General features: G+C 41.5%; 1 protein-coding gene across 1 annotated transcript; it reads left to right on the top strand.

Moving 5' to 3' along the window:
* The first annotated feature begins 1,175 nt into the window (after positions 1-1,175).
* LOC148425409 (tumor necrosis factor receptor superfamily member 16-like) lies at positions 1,176-14,346 on the top strand. Its single transcript, XM_088410699.1, has 6 exons — positions 1,176-1,519; positions 8,872-9,004; positions 9,113-9,469; positions 11,480-11,687; positions 11,793-11,935; positions 12,637-14,346. The coding sequence occupies exons 1-6, from the start codon at positions 1,481-1,483 to the stop codon at positions 12,948-12,950; spliced, it is 1,194 nt and encodes a 397-aa protein (XP_088266825.1). The 5' UTR covers positions 1,176-1,480; the 3' UTR covers positions 12,951-14,346.
* The last annotated feature ends 475 nt before the right edge of the window (positions 14,347-14,821 follow it).

Below are 14,821 nucleotides of genomic sequence, written 5' to 3'. Positions count from 1 at the left end.
TTATCATTAGTATTAAAATCATCATTACTATTATCTTTTATTATAATATTAATAATAATTATCATTATTATTATCTGAGTGGCACAGTGGAGTGATCCACACGTCCGCTCTGGTATCACTGAGGAGTTTGCATTCTCTACCCGTGCCCATACAGCTCTTCTCTGGGCAAACAGCGCTCTCCCACCTTGCAAAACATGCATGGCAGTGTATTGGAGACTCTAAACTCTCCTTGAGTGTGAATTGGTGCTTGAATGGTTGTGCGTCCCTCTGTGCCTGCCAATTGACTGGATCCTACATCAGGGTGTCCCCCGCCTACTGCCCCTAGACGGCTGGGATAGGCACCAGCAAGCCCGCGACCCTAGTGAGGATAAGCGCCTAGGATAGATTGATGGATTATTGTCCTACTCAGCGTGGCACAGTCGATGAGTGGTTAGCACGTCCGCCTCACAATTTAGTAGTCAGTCCCTGATTCGCGTCCAGCTCTGGCCTTCCTGGGTAGAGTTTCCATAATCATCCCTGTGCCCGCGTGGGTTCCCTACCACATTCTCAAAAACCAGCATGGTAAGTCGGTATCTTGGGCACTCAAAATTCCCCTTAGGTTTGTGTGAGGGTTAGTGTGCCCTGCGATTGACTGTCATTATTTCAGGGTTTACCTCACCAACTGCCCAAACGGTTAAGAAAATGGATGGATATTTAACAACCAATGTGGTATGCTTTGGATTGTGAGCTGTTTCATTCATGTAGAGAATTTATAAGTACGTATGTATATTATTTATTTTGCTTACCCTTGTGTTTTTAAAAGTGCTCTATAAAACATAGTTGTCATGTGATTCGTATAATGACTGACACACGATGTGGTATGCTTTGGATATAGTAATAATATCGAACTATTTTGTTAAACTGGATAGCTCTATGACAAGAAACATCTCGTGGGCCAAAGCATACTAAATCATGATTCATTAATTCACATTTGTCGCCAACTTTCAAAGTGTGTTTATAAAGTACCCCAATAATTTGCAGAAAATGATGAAAGACTGTAACTGGCAACCGGTCGAACAGACCGCGCCCCTGGATAGATGCAGCCAATCAGGAGGCCTCTGTGGGGTCCGTGGCTATGGGAGGAGGAAAATGTAATAAGCACAGATCGCAGCAGCTTTTCTCGCCTGTGCTGTGGAGGAGCAGCAAGAGCGCACGCTCACACACACACGGCCGCTGCATCTTGAGAGCTGAAACAAAAGAAACTTTGTGCCAATCGGCCGAAAAACGACGTTGCTGAAATGACCCAGGGACTTTGAACGCATCAATGTCTGTCTGAAAAGACAAGACGAGTGTTGTTGGATTATGAACAAATTCTTGTTCTTTCCGAAGCAAAACAGACGTTTTGGCTACTTTCTTTCAGTTTTGGTATATTTTTGTATGGGATTCTGCTGCTTTTGACTCCTGTTTCCTTCATCGTTCGCCATACAAAAAGTCCAAAAGGATGGCTGCGCTCCTCATCTGCAGCGTTATTCTTCTCAAAGTAAGAAAATCTTCATAAATTTACAGTAACGCTTGTGGCCCCGCCCCATATTTTAAAATGGCTAATTAAAGTTTTTGTTCATAATTTTAGTCAGTAGTATTAAGACAGGAAAATAAGTAACTTTACAGAGTCGACACAAACAATATTTTCACAGGGTGACAAAAACCTCGTTAATAATGGCACTGAAAAAAAAAATCTCAGTCCTTTGTGGCACACTTCCCGAAAAGACACACAACACGCACTAATGGCATGTTGGGGAGTTTTCATGCTGGAAAACTTAATGTATTCATCTGTGAAAAATATGAACACCCCATGACACTTAATTTTCCGCCCTCAGTCATCATAATTGCCAGCAGCTCAAGTAAAGCAGATTGTAAACACGTTATACCCATTAAAGTCTTAAGAATAATGGATTTTGAGGATGAGTGAAGTGGTCACGGGCGATCACGTGTTATTATTGTTATGAAATCATTTATAGTATATAAAGGGGGGCCTACAGTCACAGACATGACTGTTTGAAAGCGCCTGGGGCTTGCAGTCTTGTTTGGACATGCTCCCCAGTGAAAACACTTAATCACATCAAAGGGATATATATTTAAATACGGTTGACATACAATTATGTAAACAGTTGGTTTAAAAAGGGCTTATTTCTATTCTTGGATCAGTCCTCCTCAAATAAAGGGGGTATGACCCCAGGGGAAAGGCTTGTTTTTTGCCAGGTGAAGTGTAATTGCAATAAAATAAGTATAGACATCATTTTCATTTATTTATTTTAATTTCAGAGACTGTTTTGCACTCGGTAATTTTTTTCTGTTTTATACTAACCTGTAACCTGTATAAATGCTGTAAAAAAAAAGTAGATAACATTTGTAGAAAGTTGATTAATATTTGCTTTTTTAATTTTGCTAACATTAAAAAGGATACTGTTGGAGGATACTCGTGGGGGATAGGGCAGAAGGTTTTCTCTTCCTTGGGCGGGCTTTGCAACAACAAAAAATATTGCGAAGCACTGGTTTAGAGGCACTTTCTTTTCAAAGGTTTTATAGGAAATGACTGTAATGTGTATGCCAGGCCAGTAGTTGGTGATGTCATTGTAAAGCAGCATAGCAGCATTTTTTATTTACACACTTCGATTGCAAATTTGTGCTGCGTTGAATGACAACCTTGATAAGTAATGTGACTCTACTGCACACCCGAAAAATACTCAGCTCGCTAAGTACCACCAGAATTAAACAACAACCGTTATTGCCAATGATATTAAGAAAAAAAAACAAGACACGGATGCAAATTTTATTCCTAATAGTATTTTTAATATTAAGCCCTCCACAGTTTAAACATGAAAACACAAAAACAAAAATACTTAAATGATGATTTAATTAACATTTGCTGCACATAAAAGGTAACTGTAAATGTATAGTAGAACCCGGACTGTAGAATACCTTTATTGTCATTGTACAGCAGGTATACAAGGAATTAGGAATTTGAAAATCTAAGCAACAATTCATCAAACAGTTCTACATGCAAATGTATGGTGGTTAAATGTTAAATACAACTAAACAAAAAATAAGGTTTACATTATGGTAAGAAATAGATTAAGCCTCATAACATTGCATAACATATCACTGGCAACAGTTGGAGTCTTTCTTTTATTTTTTCCTATGTCATTTTTAAATGTTAGTACTTATAAGTATGCAAAATTTAGTATTTATAATTAATTACAGTATAAAAAAAAACATGAATTCAATTGATAATGTAAATGCTCATTGGGCCAGTTTACAGAATGGGGTGGGCAATATTTGGACCCCAGGCCGTACTTTGCCCACTCTGCACTTGGCCATTTAGATCTAACGATGATACAACGAGTAACTTTCAGATCTCTCTCCTTTTACGTGGTCATGTCAAGAAACCTCTAATCCGGTTCCAATTACAAGCAAGTTGGTGTAAACGTCCCCTGCTTTTAATCGAGTCCTCTTGTTACTTTGGGCATCGAAAAAATGGCCTCGCTCTCAGCATGGCTGGTGTCGGGATATCCGGACTGGAGCAATTATCCTTATTTTCTCCCACGTTGTGGCCCATATAAATTGTGCGAGGGGGGGTGGGGAGTTAAGTTATTTTTACCGCAGCATTTACGTTAAGCAGAATTCCCCACGAGGGGAGGAGGTGTCGCGTAAATCTCAAGCACTTAACCAGTAAGATGATGACACTCCGGTTTTATTTACTATCATAGTTTTGCACAACAAGCATCCTTTAATGTGTCCCTCATGTTGCCTGTATATCCTAACGAGAGTACTCAGCCCCCTCCCCTCCCCCTACCTTTAACCCCTTCCCAAGCCTAGGAGATCTCCCTCTGCTGAAAGAGGCCCGTCTTGTCGGCGTGATGGTGTAGTTCACGGGTCAGTGTGTTCGCGCCGTGGCAAGAGTGAGTGCATCCTTTTGTGTGTTTATTTTCACGCAGATTAAATTAACAGCAGAGAGGCTGTCACATGCTTAAAAAGCAAGCTTTGACTCACTTCAAAGCACGCAGAAAATGTTTCACTAAGACTGGCTGAAGTCTGTGTGAACATGTGTGTGCGTGATGTTGACTGAGTGACTTGGGCAGCCGTGCAGTAGAGAAGCCCCCACGTTGTAAGCCGCGCTCCTTGGTGGTCCGTCTCTTCCCACTGGGGAATCCTTCATCTTGCCATTTTTTCATACTCTAATGGAAAAAAAAGCAACTGCGGCTCCCATTTGCTTCTTTCTCAACTCTTTGACTTTGTCGCCCTAAAGGCAGCAGATAAGTGTCAGTGTGCTTGAGTGCATTGCCGCTCCACTTAAAGCCTCCTTGAAATGTGCACACAAAGTCACAGCAGGACTTTTAATAGCAGTTCACTGCTTGATTTGGATCTTTTTTTTTTTAGAAGAGGATTCCTAACTGAGATGGAAAAAAACCTCACTTCACTCGAATCTTTTGGTCGTGAAAAAGGATTTATGATGGCGACAGTTAACCTCTGGAATAGATTCATCATAAATATGAACAAATTGGTGGTTGGACTTCCAGAGCAGACAGCGTGTGACATGGGAGGTTGGAGGATTTAAGGCACATGCACAAAATCCTGCAACAATATTATAGAAAAAATATGCATTTTGCAGTTTGTTTTATAGCAGGTTAATTTAAGAAGGACATGAATCAGCATTTTTTTAATTAAAGAATTATTATTATTGCTATTACTATTATTATTATTATTACTATTACTATTAATATTATTATTTTGTTCTAGTTGTTGTTATGTGCCAGTTATTAATGTCGAACGTCAACAGATACCGTGGATTTGGACGTGTCAAGCTAATCGGAACACAATCAGCATTCTAAGGAAAAACGGAAAATGAAAAGCTTGATGAGGCTGTTGCATTGATGGCCAAGTATTAGTATTTTCCAGTAGTTACAAAATGTCAAGCAAAAGAACTTGAACACAATCAATGCAGCAACTCATGTAGACAGACAAAAAAATCACTACTCACAAATATTCTTTACCCATTGTGAAAATGACAAATAGGATTTTATTGTGACTTATAAAACTAGTGAAATTTAGGCTTAGGGTTAGCTCTGTTGTTTGCGTGACTGTATGACACAAGTAGTACACACATAATTAGTTATGAAGCACTAACTGTGTGATTGTTTATGTTCTGATCATCTGTGTTATTGGCAGCATGGTTAGCATGTCCGCCTGACAGTTCTGAGATCACGGTTTCTTCTCCGGCTCAGGCCTTTCTCTGTGGAGTTTACCTGTTCTCCCCGTGCCCACTTAGGTTTTCTGGGGTACTCCTGTTTCCTCCCACATTTCCCAAAACATGCTTGGTACAGTAGGTATATTAAACTCTCCAAATTGCCCTTAGGTGTGCTTATGAGTGAGAATAGTTGTTTGCCTCTGTGTGCACTGCGATTGACTGGCAAACAGTCCAGGGTATCTCCCGCCTACAGCCCGAAGACAGCTGGGTTAGGCTCCAGCATGTCTGTGAGGATAGTCAGTGAAGAAATTAGATGGATAGATAGCATATTTATACGTAGGGATGGGTGAATACTGACACCAAGTATCGTTATCAGGTCGATTCCTGGGTTTCCCTCAAGGTACAATATCTGTACTAGCAATGGCAGATGATCCTCGAATCAGACACTCTCTAGAAGCTGTTTTAGGATCACACACATGAAATTACAAATAGAACATTGCTATTTCATGAACCTTTTAAGAAATTGCAATTTTGAAATGGGTAGGTCTTTAAAAATGATCTTTAAGGGATTCGGTGGGAACTTTTGTGTATCAAAAGCAATTGTGGTTTCCGTACCTTATATTGGTATTGATGACAACTCAAGAGTTGGTTTTGGTCTGGAAAAAAAGGGGGATGGGGCATCCAGAATCCCTAGTTACTCAAAATATTTCCAACAAAATGCCACATTGGAGGAAGTACATAGGTCTTTAAAATTACCTGTCATTGTTTTTGAGGAATTTTTGTGCATTGAAGGTACCAGTATATCAGTACTTGGTCCTGATATTGGTGACTACTGAAGTTGAGTGCTTGGTATTGGTCTGGACTGGAAAAAAGGTGGTACTGAACATCCCTAGTTATATACTGTAAGTAAAAGTACAATATTTATACATACTGTGACAAATTCACGGTCTTAATCTCATGTTTAGCTTTGCAACTCACAATTATTTTATTAATCGATTCATTTAACTTTTTACCGCTACGTATGCCAACCATTTGCAGCAGTTTTATACAAGTAACACATGTCTTTATTTATTCAACATAAAGCAATTTTATTTATTTAACATAAAGCAATACCTTGCATCCTTTCATATTTATAATGAAATTTGTTAACTCTTTCTGTCACTCAAAACAAAGCAAATCTTAATTTTTAAAAGCAATGATTGGGTGAACAATGCAAGCAAGTTTTGCAAAGAATTGACCTGGATGTCAACACTTTACACACAAGCTAAAGTCACAGTTTGTTTAAAAAAAAATCTTAAAATACATAGTGCAATATAGATTAGCCATAAATGTGTTAAACATGACACCCACTCAACTACTAGTAACACAAATACAAAATGAGAGGAAAGACCGAAAAGGATTTTTGTTTGTCTTTAAAACAATATATTTACTAAATATTCGCTAGCAATATGTAATAGTGGAAATCCACATATTATTGACACCTATTGAATTGCATTGACAGGAAACAAATATATTATCATAATAAATCTCATACTCAGGGTATGATTGTAACTCCTGCTTGTAAACAGTAGCCACAATTCTATTCATAAAGTGCCTAATGACTTAGTCACCAGTGAGTGCTCCCACTGTGGAGGGATGTCATACTTCATTGTACGCTCGCATGGACACCGCCAGGCCTTTTTTGCAGCTCCGGCCTGATTGCGGCCTCTGGGCTGGACCGAACTCACTCAGGCGATGAGAAACGTGTCGGACCCCCAAACAGAGTCTCCGTCTCTAAATATTTAGTGAAGCTGAGATTTAAGAGGAGTTGAGTCTGTTTTCTGTTCCGGATGCCGCCGCCTCAACGCCCTATTGCGTCTGATCTGGGTTTTGTGGCCGATGCTCGGATATCATCGGACTCCTCTGAAAGGCCCGCACTCAGGCCCGGTGTTGTTTTTGGACTCGGACTAGCCCCCCGATTCAAAACGCTTCCTCCGGTCCATATCAGCTCGGAGCCTTTTTTAGAATCACGGCGTGTACTTGAAAAGGCGGCTTTGGGTGCAGGTTCACGCGCATTCTCAGCCTTTCCTCAGACTTCTGAGACAAAAAGAAACATCGGCGGGTTGTTTGGCTGTTACTTTGCTCCTTTTAGGTTAGTTGTTAGACATCTGGTTGCTCTCGTCAGACCCCCCCCCCCCCCCCAGGGCACGGCGGGCCGATCCGCCTTGAAATGTGTGCATGTTTAAGATGCCTCCAGAAGGGGAGTAGTGAAATAGCCAGCTTCATCTACACACCTGCAGGGCTCTCGGCGACTTCAAAGGTCCGGCTCTCCCCCAGACAGACACTCGCATGCTGGGCAGCCGCGTGCAAGCGACACCCTCGCCTCAGGCCGCTAGCGTCCCCTTGATATGCCTCCCCCGCCTCCCACGTCTTTCTCCGGAGAATTCACATAAAGTCCAGCTATTGTCATTCGCCGGCTGTGAGCCGGAGGTGTCGAAGCTCCTCTTCCTTCCTGCTTTTCCCTCTTCGCCCCCTTTTATTCTTCGCAGCGCTCTAAAGCCATCTGATTAAAGCCAGCCTCTGCTGTCAGGCGCCAAACCCCGCTGCACAATCTTTTAGGAATGTCTGATCTAGCCCTCATGTCATAACTCATGCTGGGCTCTCCATTACCCACTTGTAGATAAGGGCTCCCAGCACTTCAAGGGGGCCAAAACCGTGGCAGATGGAAAGATTAGACCCCGTTCCAGTCACCCACTACCCTGATTTTTTTTTTTTTTTTTTTTAATTGCGCATGGGTATGTCATTTCCCACATGTGGGGCAAGGCCATAAAAGAGTGCTTATTAGTGTGTGTGCTTGTGTGCGTGTGTGAGTGTGCGTGTTTGTGTAGTCATCCACCCAGTCACCAGCTACCCTGATTTTTTTTTTTTTCCATTGTTCATGGGTATGTCATTTCCCACACGTGGGGCAAGGCCAAAAAAAGTTTTTATAAGTGTGTGTATATACACACACACACACACACACACACACACACACACACACATGTATATATATATATATATATATATATATATATATATATATATATGAACTCATTCATAGCATTTGCTTAACTTATATGCCACAATAATAGTAATTGTTATGTTGTGCAATTCCAATATTTAGCTAATTTTCAAATGGTCTTTATGGTTATTAGAAAGAAAAATCTAATTCATTTGATTTATTGATTTATTTGATGTTGACCAAGTTTACATTTTTAAACGATCACTTCTGAAACATGCCTTGTAAATCACAATTTCTTATTTCTGGTGAACTGTTTTTGGTGCCCTTTCATTTCAACCACCGGATTTTTTTTTTTTTTTAAATGAGGTCATTAGATGCTTGAGGCCAGCCTGATGAGAAAAATATTGCGAAATGATTTTACTTAGTTTTGTACTGTTCCTAATCTGTACACAAAATACTATCCACAAAATCAGTCTGGATGGAAGTTGCCTGTATGTGTTTTGTAATTACTTTCATGACTTAATACATTTTATGACATCAGATTTCACATATAAAATGTTTGAGATTTGAAATTGTAGGTAGACAAACCTTTAGTTGTTAAATGTTCAATCAGTAGGCAACACCCTAACCTTCTTGATAGAGATAATAATAAAGTAATTCCTCCCAGGTTGTCTTCTGTGATGCTTGCACCAGCGGACAGTTGACGGAATCGGGCAAGTGCTGCAGTGTGTGTCCCGCCGGTTTTGGAGTAGCGGTGGAGTGCGGAAAAGAAGACACCAAATGTGCCCCGTGCCCACAGGGTAAGCAATTATCTTCTAGTCCTTCCCCACTAATACAGAAGACCTGTCTAATTGCTACCTTTGTCGGTGCAACAGGCCAATGTCCGACTAACCTCGTCTTCCTCCCAGGTACTTTCTCCTCCTCCGAAGACCTCGGCCGTTGCCTCCCGTGCTCGCAGTGCCCGTACGGCGTCCCTACATTGGCCGCGTGCTCCGCCGTCGAAGACACGCAATGTGAACAGTGTGACAGCGGCTTCTTCTTCTTCCGAGCCTATGGCCTGTGTGCGCCTTGTTCCAAATGCAAGCGTGGCGAGGGGGCCACGCAGCAGTGCGGGCCCAAGGGCGACACGCAGTGTCGCATATGCGACTTGGGAACCTTCTCCGAAGAGCACGCTCATGACAAACCGTGTCAGTCCTGCACCCAGTGCACGGACAGCGAGGTGGAGATCCGGGCCTGCATGCCCAACTCGGACACACTCTGCATGGGTAAGTTGTGGGAAAAAAATAATTGAGGGAGAAGAAAAGGCAGCGCACTATAATGGCATGTTCATCCATCCATCCATCCATCCATCCATCCATCCATCCATCCATCCATCCATCCATCCATCCATCCATCCATCCATCCATCCATCCATCCATCCATCCATCCATCCATCTATCTATCTATCTATCTATCTATCTATCTATCTATCTATCTATCTATCTATCTATCTATCTATCTATCTATCTATCTATCTATCTATCTATCTATCTATCTATCTATCTATTTTTAGTTGCTCATTAGTGTGCCATGAAAGGCTCATCAGGTGTGCCATAATCCAACAGTAATGTCTTTTTTAAATGACTGGACTATGCTTAAATGTTGACCCGCCCAACATGTGTGTGCAGTCCATTATCAAAGATGGAACATTTTGTGTCGGAAATAATAATGTAATAATGTTGTTTTTGAAGTCACCCTCTTTGAAAACGGTTTTCGCATGGACGTTCTAAAGCGCTGATGTCGTGCGAAGGGACAGCCAAAACGACAGATTTGATCACTTGAAACGAGCGTCACGTAAAAGGCCTCTGTGAGATAAAAAGAATCTAAAAGGAGTGGGAGGGCTTCAGCGGAAAAACACGGACATGTGGTCAACATCTGAATCCACACCTCATAAGAACTGCACAAAATCCCAACCAGGAAGTAGCAGCAGAAAAAAAAAGTGCAGCACCAAGGGCCAAATCGCAGACAAGCCCACCAGTTTGTCTCCTGGTTTTCAATTTACTACGCTGGCTCCCTGGGAGTGAAGTCATCTGTGCACGTCGTGACTCTTTGATCTGCGAGGGGTCGTCACAGTAGCTGGTGACGTTTGAGCCTAAAAAAGTGAAACAACAAAATGGAGACAGCAGCTAGGTAAATAAGATGAATGGAAGAGTTTCAAACCTCGGGGGAGCTCAACAAATGAAACTTCTAGCGCCTTGTGCATTTGGTACTTGGGCCTTCAGTGGGGACTTACCAGACTACTTGGAGCAGTTCAGGATCAGTAACTATTATGAATTATTCATATAAAATACATCACACTTAAAACATTTTTTTTTAAATAACGCATAAAGATCCCTACAGTATATTGCAAAGTTCTCACTAGTTTTGTTTTGTTCTGACTAACAAGAAGACATAAAAATGCTGATCTAAATAAAACTGGCCCTGTGAGGACAAATCTGAAATCTGATTGGCTAAAAAAACAACCCTATTGTTTGTATCTTTACTTTCAAAAGACCCAACTTACGAGCTTTTCGGTATACGAGATATCATTCAGCTATTGTTTTTGACTAATGGGTCACTGTATTTGTGACTGATATTTAAGCATGATACAAAGTTAGATTTTAAATGTTATTATTTAGTTGTTATTACTGTGTGTTACCTTACTCTCTCTATAACATATTATATTTAACGTACGATGTGTTTTTGAGTTTTTTTTATGGGGTTGAAATGCATGAATGGCAGTTTAATTTAATTAATGTCAGCAAGATGCGGAAATATGTGTGTTTTGAGCTTGAGTCATAAAACTAATGAAACTTATAAATCAAGGCATGTTTGTATAGTTCGAGTTACATCAAATAGGCTAACAACATATTGGACCAAAAAAGAAAAAATCCAAACATTCCTATTGAAGGGATTTATATAACTGAAGGGATTTATATGTTTTTATACAAGCTTTATTATCATGTAAACAGAAGAAGGCCCTGTCCACGGCGCGCACGGCTGAGTTGGGATTTATATGTTTTTATACATGATAATAAAGCTTCATTATCATGTATAAAAATATATAAATCCCTTCACTATGTAAGACTAGAAGCAGTGCAGCCAATAGAAATGTTACATGATGAAGGCTGACGGGGGTAAATGAATATCATTTTATGGTACAAAAATTTAGGTTGAAGTGTAGGTGCTTCAGGATGCGTTTAGGCCTTTTCATGATCCACCCACTGAAAAGACCGTCTGCGCACTTCTCTTGCCAGATAAAAAGCTCCACATCCTATCCGATGGATCCCGCAACGTTCCGAGCCGGTCTGGTGTGGAGGACGTGACGCCGGGCGGAGACGGCTTTGCCCTCGGGACACCCAAGTTCACCCCGCAGGGAGAAAAAGGCAGCAACAACATCCTGATCTACGTGTCGGTGTTGGCTGCGGTGGTCCTGGGCCTGCTGGTCTATGTGGCCTACAAGTGGTAGGTGGCCACCAGTGACAGGCCCATATCCTTATATGGGCATAAGAAGGATTATAGCCAAAACTGCAGCGCGTTTGCCTGACGTATTCTCAATACTGGTCGCAGCTGGAGATCGTGTAAACAGAAGAAGGCCCTGTCCAAGGCGCGCGCGGCTGAGTTGGGAGCGTCTCCAGAGGGAGAGAAGCTGCAAAGTGACAGCGGAGTTTTTCTCGACTCGCAGAGTGTGCAAGACAATCAGCCTTGCAAAGGTGCGCTAGGTCCACCAACAAGCGCTTAATTATAGTGAGCCTGTAAAATCAACATTTTAAGATAGAATATACAGGATAAAACTTTCTAGGTCACGCTAAATGACAAAACACGTTTTAATTGACACAAAAATCTTAAACCGAATTTCTCAAGCTCAAATGTCCTTACCTGCTCTTTGAATTTACTCTCCAGTGTTCGTTTAACACTTCCTGAAAGTTTCAAGACAATGTCTTTTTCCTAAGGTACTGGTTGCTATGGCCTTTTTCGAGATGAATGGACCAAAACTTAAAGCACATTGTTTCTAAAAACTTGGGACTTCAATTTGGCAACATTCAAAGCGCTTTAGCAACCTTGATTTTTTTTAGCTAGCGCCATGCATTAAATGTCATTTTATGTGGAGTTAAAATATAACAATATCTCATTTATAATTTTGACCAACATATGCCAGGTTTTGTGAAAACCCATATATATATATATATATATATATATATATATATATATATATATATATATATATATATATATATATATATATATATGTGTGTGTGTGTGTGTGTGTATTCCCTCAAAACAACTCAACATAAAGCCTATATATTGTATTTATTGTATATTGGCAACAAAAGTGAGCACACCCTAAATGGAACTGTCAAAATATTGTTTAAAAACTGTCAAAATATGACTTGGTTGTGGCCACCCCTCCCAGGTACAAAAAGGGACAGCAAGCAGGACACCCGCCTGTACATCAACCTGGCGCCCCACAAACAGGAAGAGGTGGAGCGCCTCCTACAGGAGGGAGCGGGCCGAGGCTGGCGCCAACTGGGCCAGGCGCTGGGGTACGAAAGCGAACAGCTGGACCTGTTTGGGCGCGGTGAGGCCCCGGCGCACACGCTACTCTCCAACTGGGCCCTGAAAGAAGGCTCGACCCTGGGACTGCTGTGCTCGGCGCTGGCCCGCATCGAGAGGCCCGACGTGGTCTCGGCTCTGAACTGCCCCGCGCAGGGCGTCTCGGTAGTGTGATGCAACGCCTGCCCCAACACTCACACACTACGACTGAGAACGCCGTTGCTGCTTTTTTTTTTTCCTGGATATTTGGGAGTCTTTTTAAGCAACCGAAAAAGTAACTAGGTCCACTTTCCTGTGACCGGCAAGACTTGTGCTTTGCTTGGATCTTTGGCCTTAAGTCACCAAATATGTTTCTCTTTCCCAGTTGCCAGAGCTCTTGTAATGGTGTGCATGTGTCCAGTATATTACAGAGGTACCTGCAGATTATTCAACAGAATAAAAACATTGTCAGAGAGAACCCTGTGTGTACATTTTGCACGGGAGTCTTCTTCCTTGCTTTATGTTTATCAAGGAGTGCCTCAGGGCTCTGTTTTAGGTCCTATATCAATGACAAAAATGTGTCAAATGCTTGTTTTCATTTTTCTGTATAGGACAGTAATTTATTGTTCTACTTACAGTATACCTTTGCCGTGCAGTCTCAATTAACTCATTCAAAACTAGTGCTTAATTTTTTTTTATTTTTTTTTTTTTTTTTAGGAAAACGGCCCAGTAATTTTGTGTCTGTTTTAATTGCTGGTTTCAGGATTGACTCTGCCTCTACTAAAATTTTCGCAGCGTTTGTTCTTGTCATTCTGGCACAAGTGTCTCTTTCATTTGCTCTGCTGACCTTTTTGGAAATAGGATTGTTGACTTGGCCTGCGATCCCGGACTCTCTGTCACTCACATTGACTTGATGGATTACACAGGGAGGACGGGTGAGGGTTTGGGCGAAACCCAGGCGTACTTGGACGGCCTGCTCCATATCAAGGGATTTAAGTCCATCAGAACATTTCCTATCCGGGGAGGACCCTGAGGGGAAGACTGGTATTTAATAAGACTTTAATGAAAATAGAGTGGAGGAAAGTTTCTTCTCACAGCTCCAATCTGTTAATGATCTTTTTCCTTTCTCTTTCAATGCGGCTGAATGGCCCAGGGCAGTTCTGTTACACACGCAACCCTGCTTCAACGGCAAGATCTGAACATCTTATGTTATTTGGACAGGCTTCTGAAGCCTCTTTTGCATAGTGAGCCATTAGTATGAATTTCACACAGAACAAAGCAAAAAGAGAGCTGTCTCAAAATGCATATATTATTTCCACGTTTTCAATATCCACGTGATTTTTACAATTTCATATCCACAAATGTGCGCGATTCTCACCTTTTTTAAAATGTTTGTGCATTCATCGTGACTTGTCGTTTGTAAATAAATGTTGTGTTTTTGAAGTGCCGAATGTGTGTCTTAAGATATTCTCATATTCACGTTGAAAATCTATCCCTCTTTTATCCGCTAGAAGGCAGTGTTGCTATCCATTATGAGCCGTCTTTCGGGTTTTGTGTGTGTAAAAATTGGAAATTAAAAAAGGGAAACGGAGCTTGTTTGGAGGTCTCGTGTGATCGATCGTTCATTGGCAGTGAAAACGGGGCCAATGTCTCTAATGAAGGTCTTTGCGTGGATTCCAGACTGTGTCCGAACATCTGGCCTGTGACTCATCTCCTTTTACAACACCTGCTTAAGCCATTTTTTGCATCTCTTGCAGTTTTAAATTAACTGTAACTACAGGGACAGGGGTGGGGGGTAGCTGGGCACGGGATATTTCAATTTTGATGCAACACCAGCGAAGGAATTTGGAGCATACCCGTCAAATTCAAGTGTCACACTTCCCCGAGGCTTTTGATGAAAGCATGTGTCACTTGCCGCATGCGGTTTTTGAAATCACGTCCTGCCGCCGATGTCAAATGCCGTGGAAGTGGGAGGGTCGGCAGTGAGTGACTCCAAATTAGTCAACAAGCTTGTGTGAAACGCCTAATGCAGCGATTTCCATCTCTGCATTAAACTGACACCTGAG

The sequence above is a fragment of the Hippichthys cyanospilos genome, chromosome 3, assembly GCF_059441005.1.
Source record: "Hippichthys cyanospilos isolate Australia breed blue-spotted pipefish chromosome 3, RoL_Hcya_1.0, whole genome shotgun sequence".
In the NCBI taxonomy this organism is placed as follows: domain Eukaryota; kingdom Metazoa; phylum Chordata; class Actinopteri; order Syngnathiformes; family Syngnathidae; genus Hippichthys; species Hippichthys cyanospilos.
This window is presented reverse-complemented; position numbering and strand designations above follow the sequence as displayed.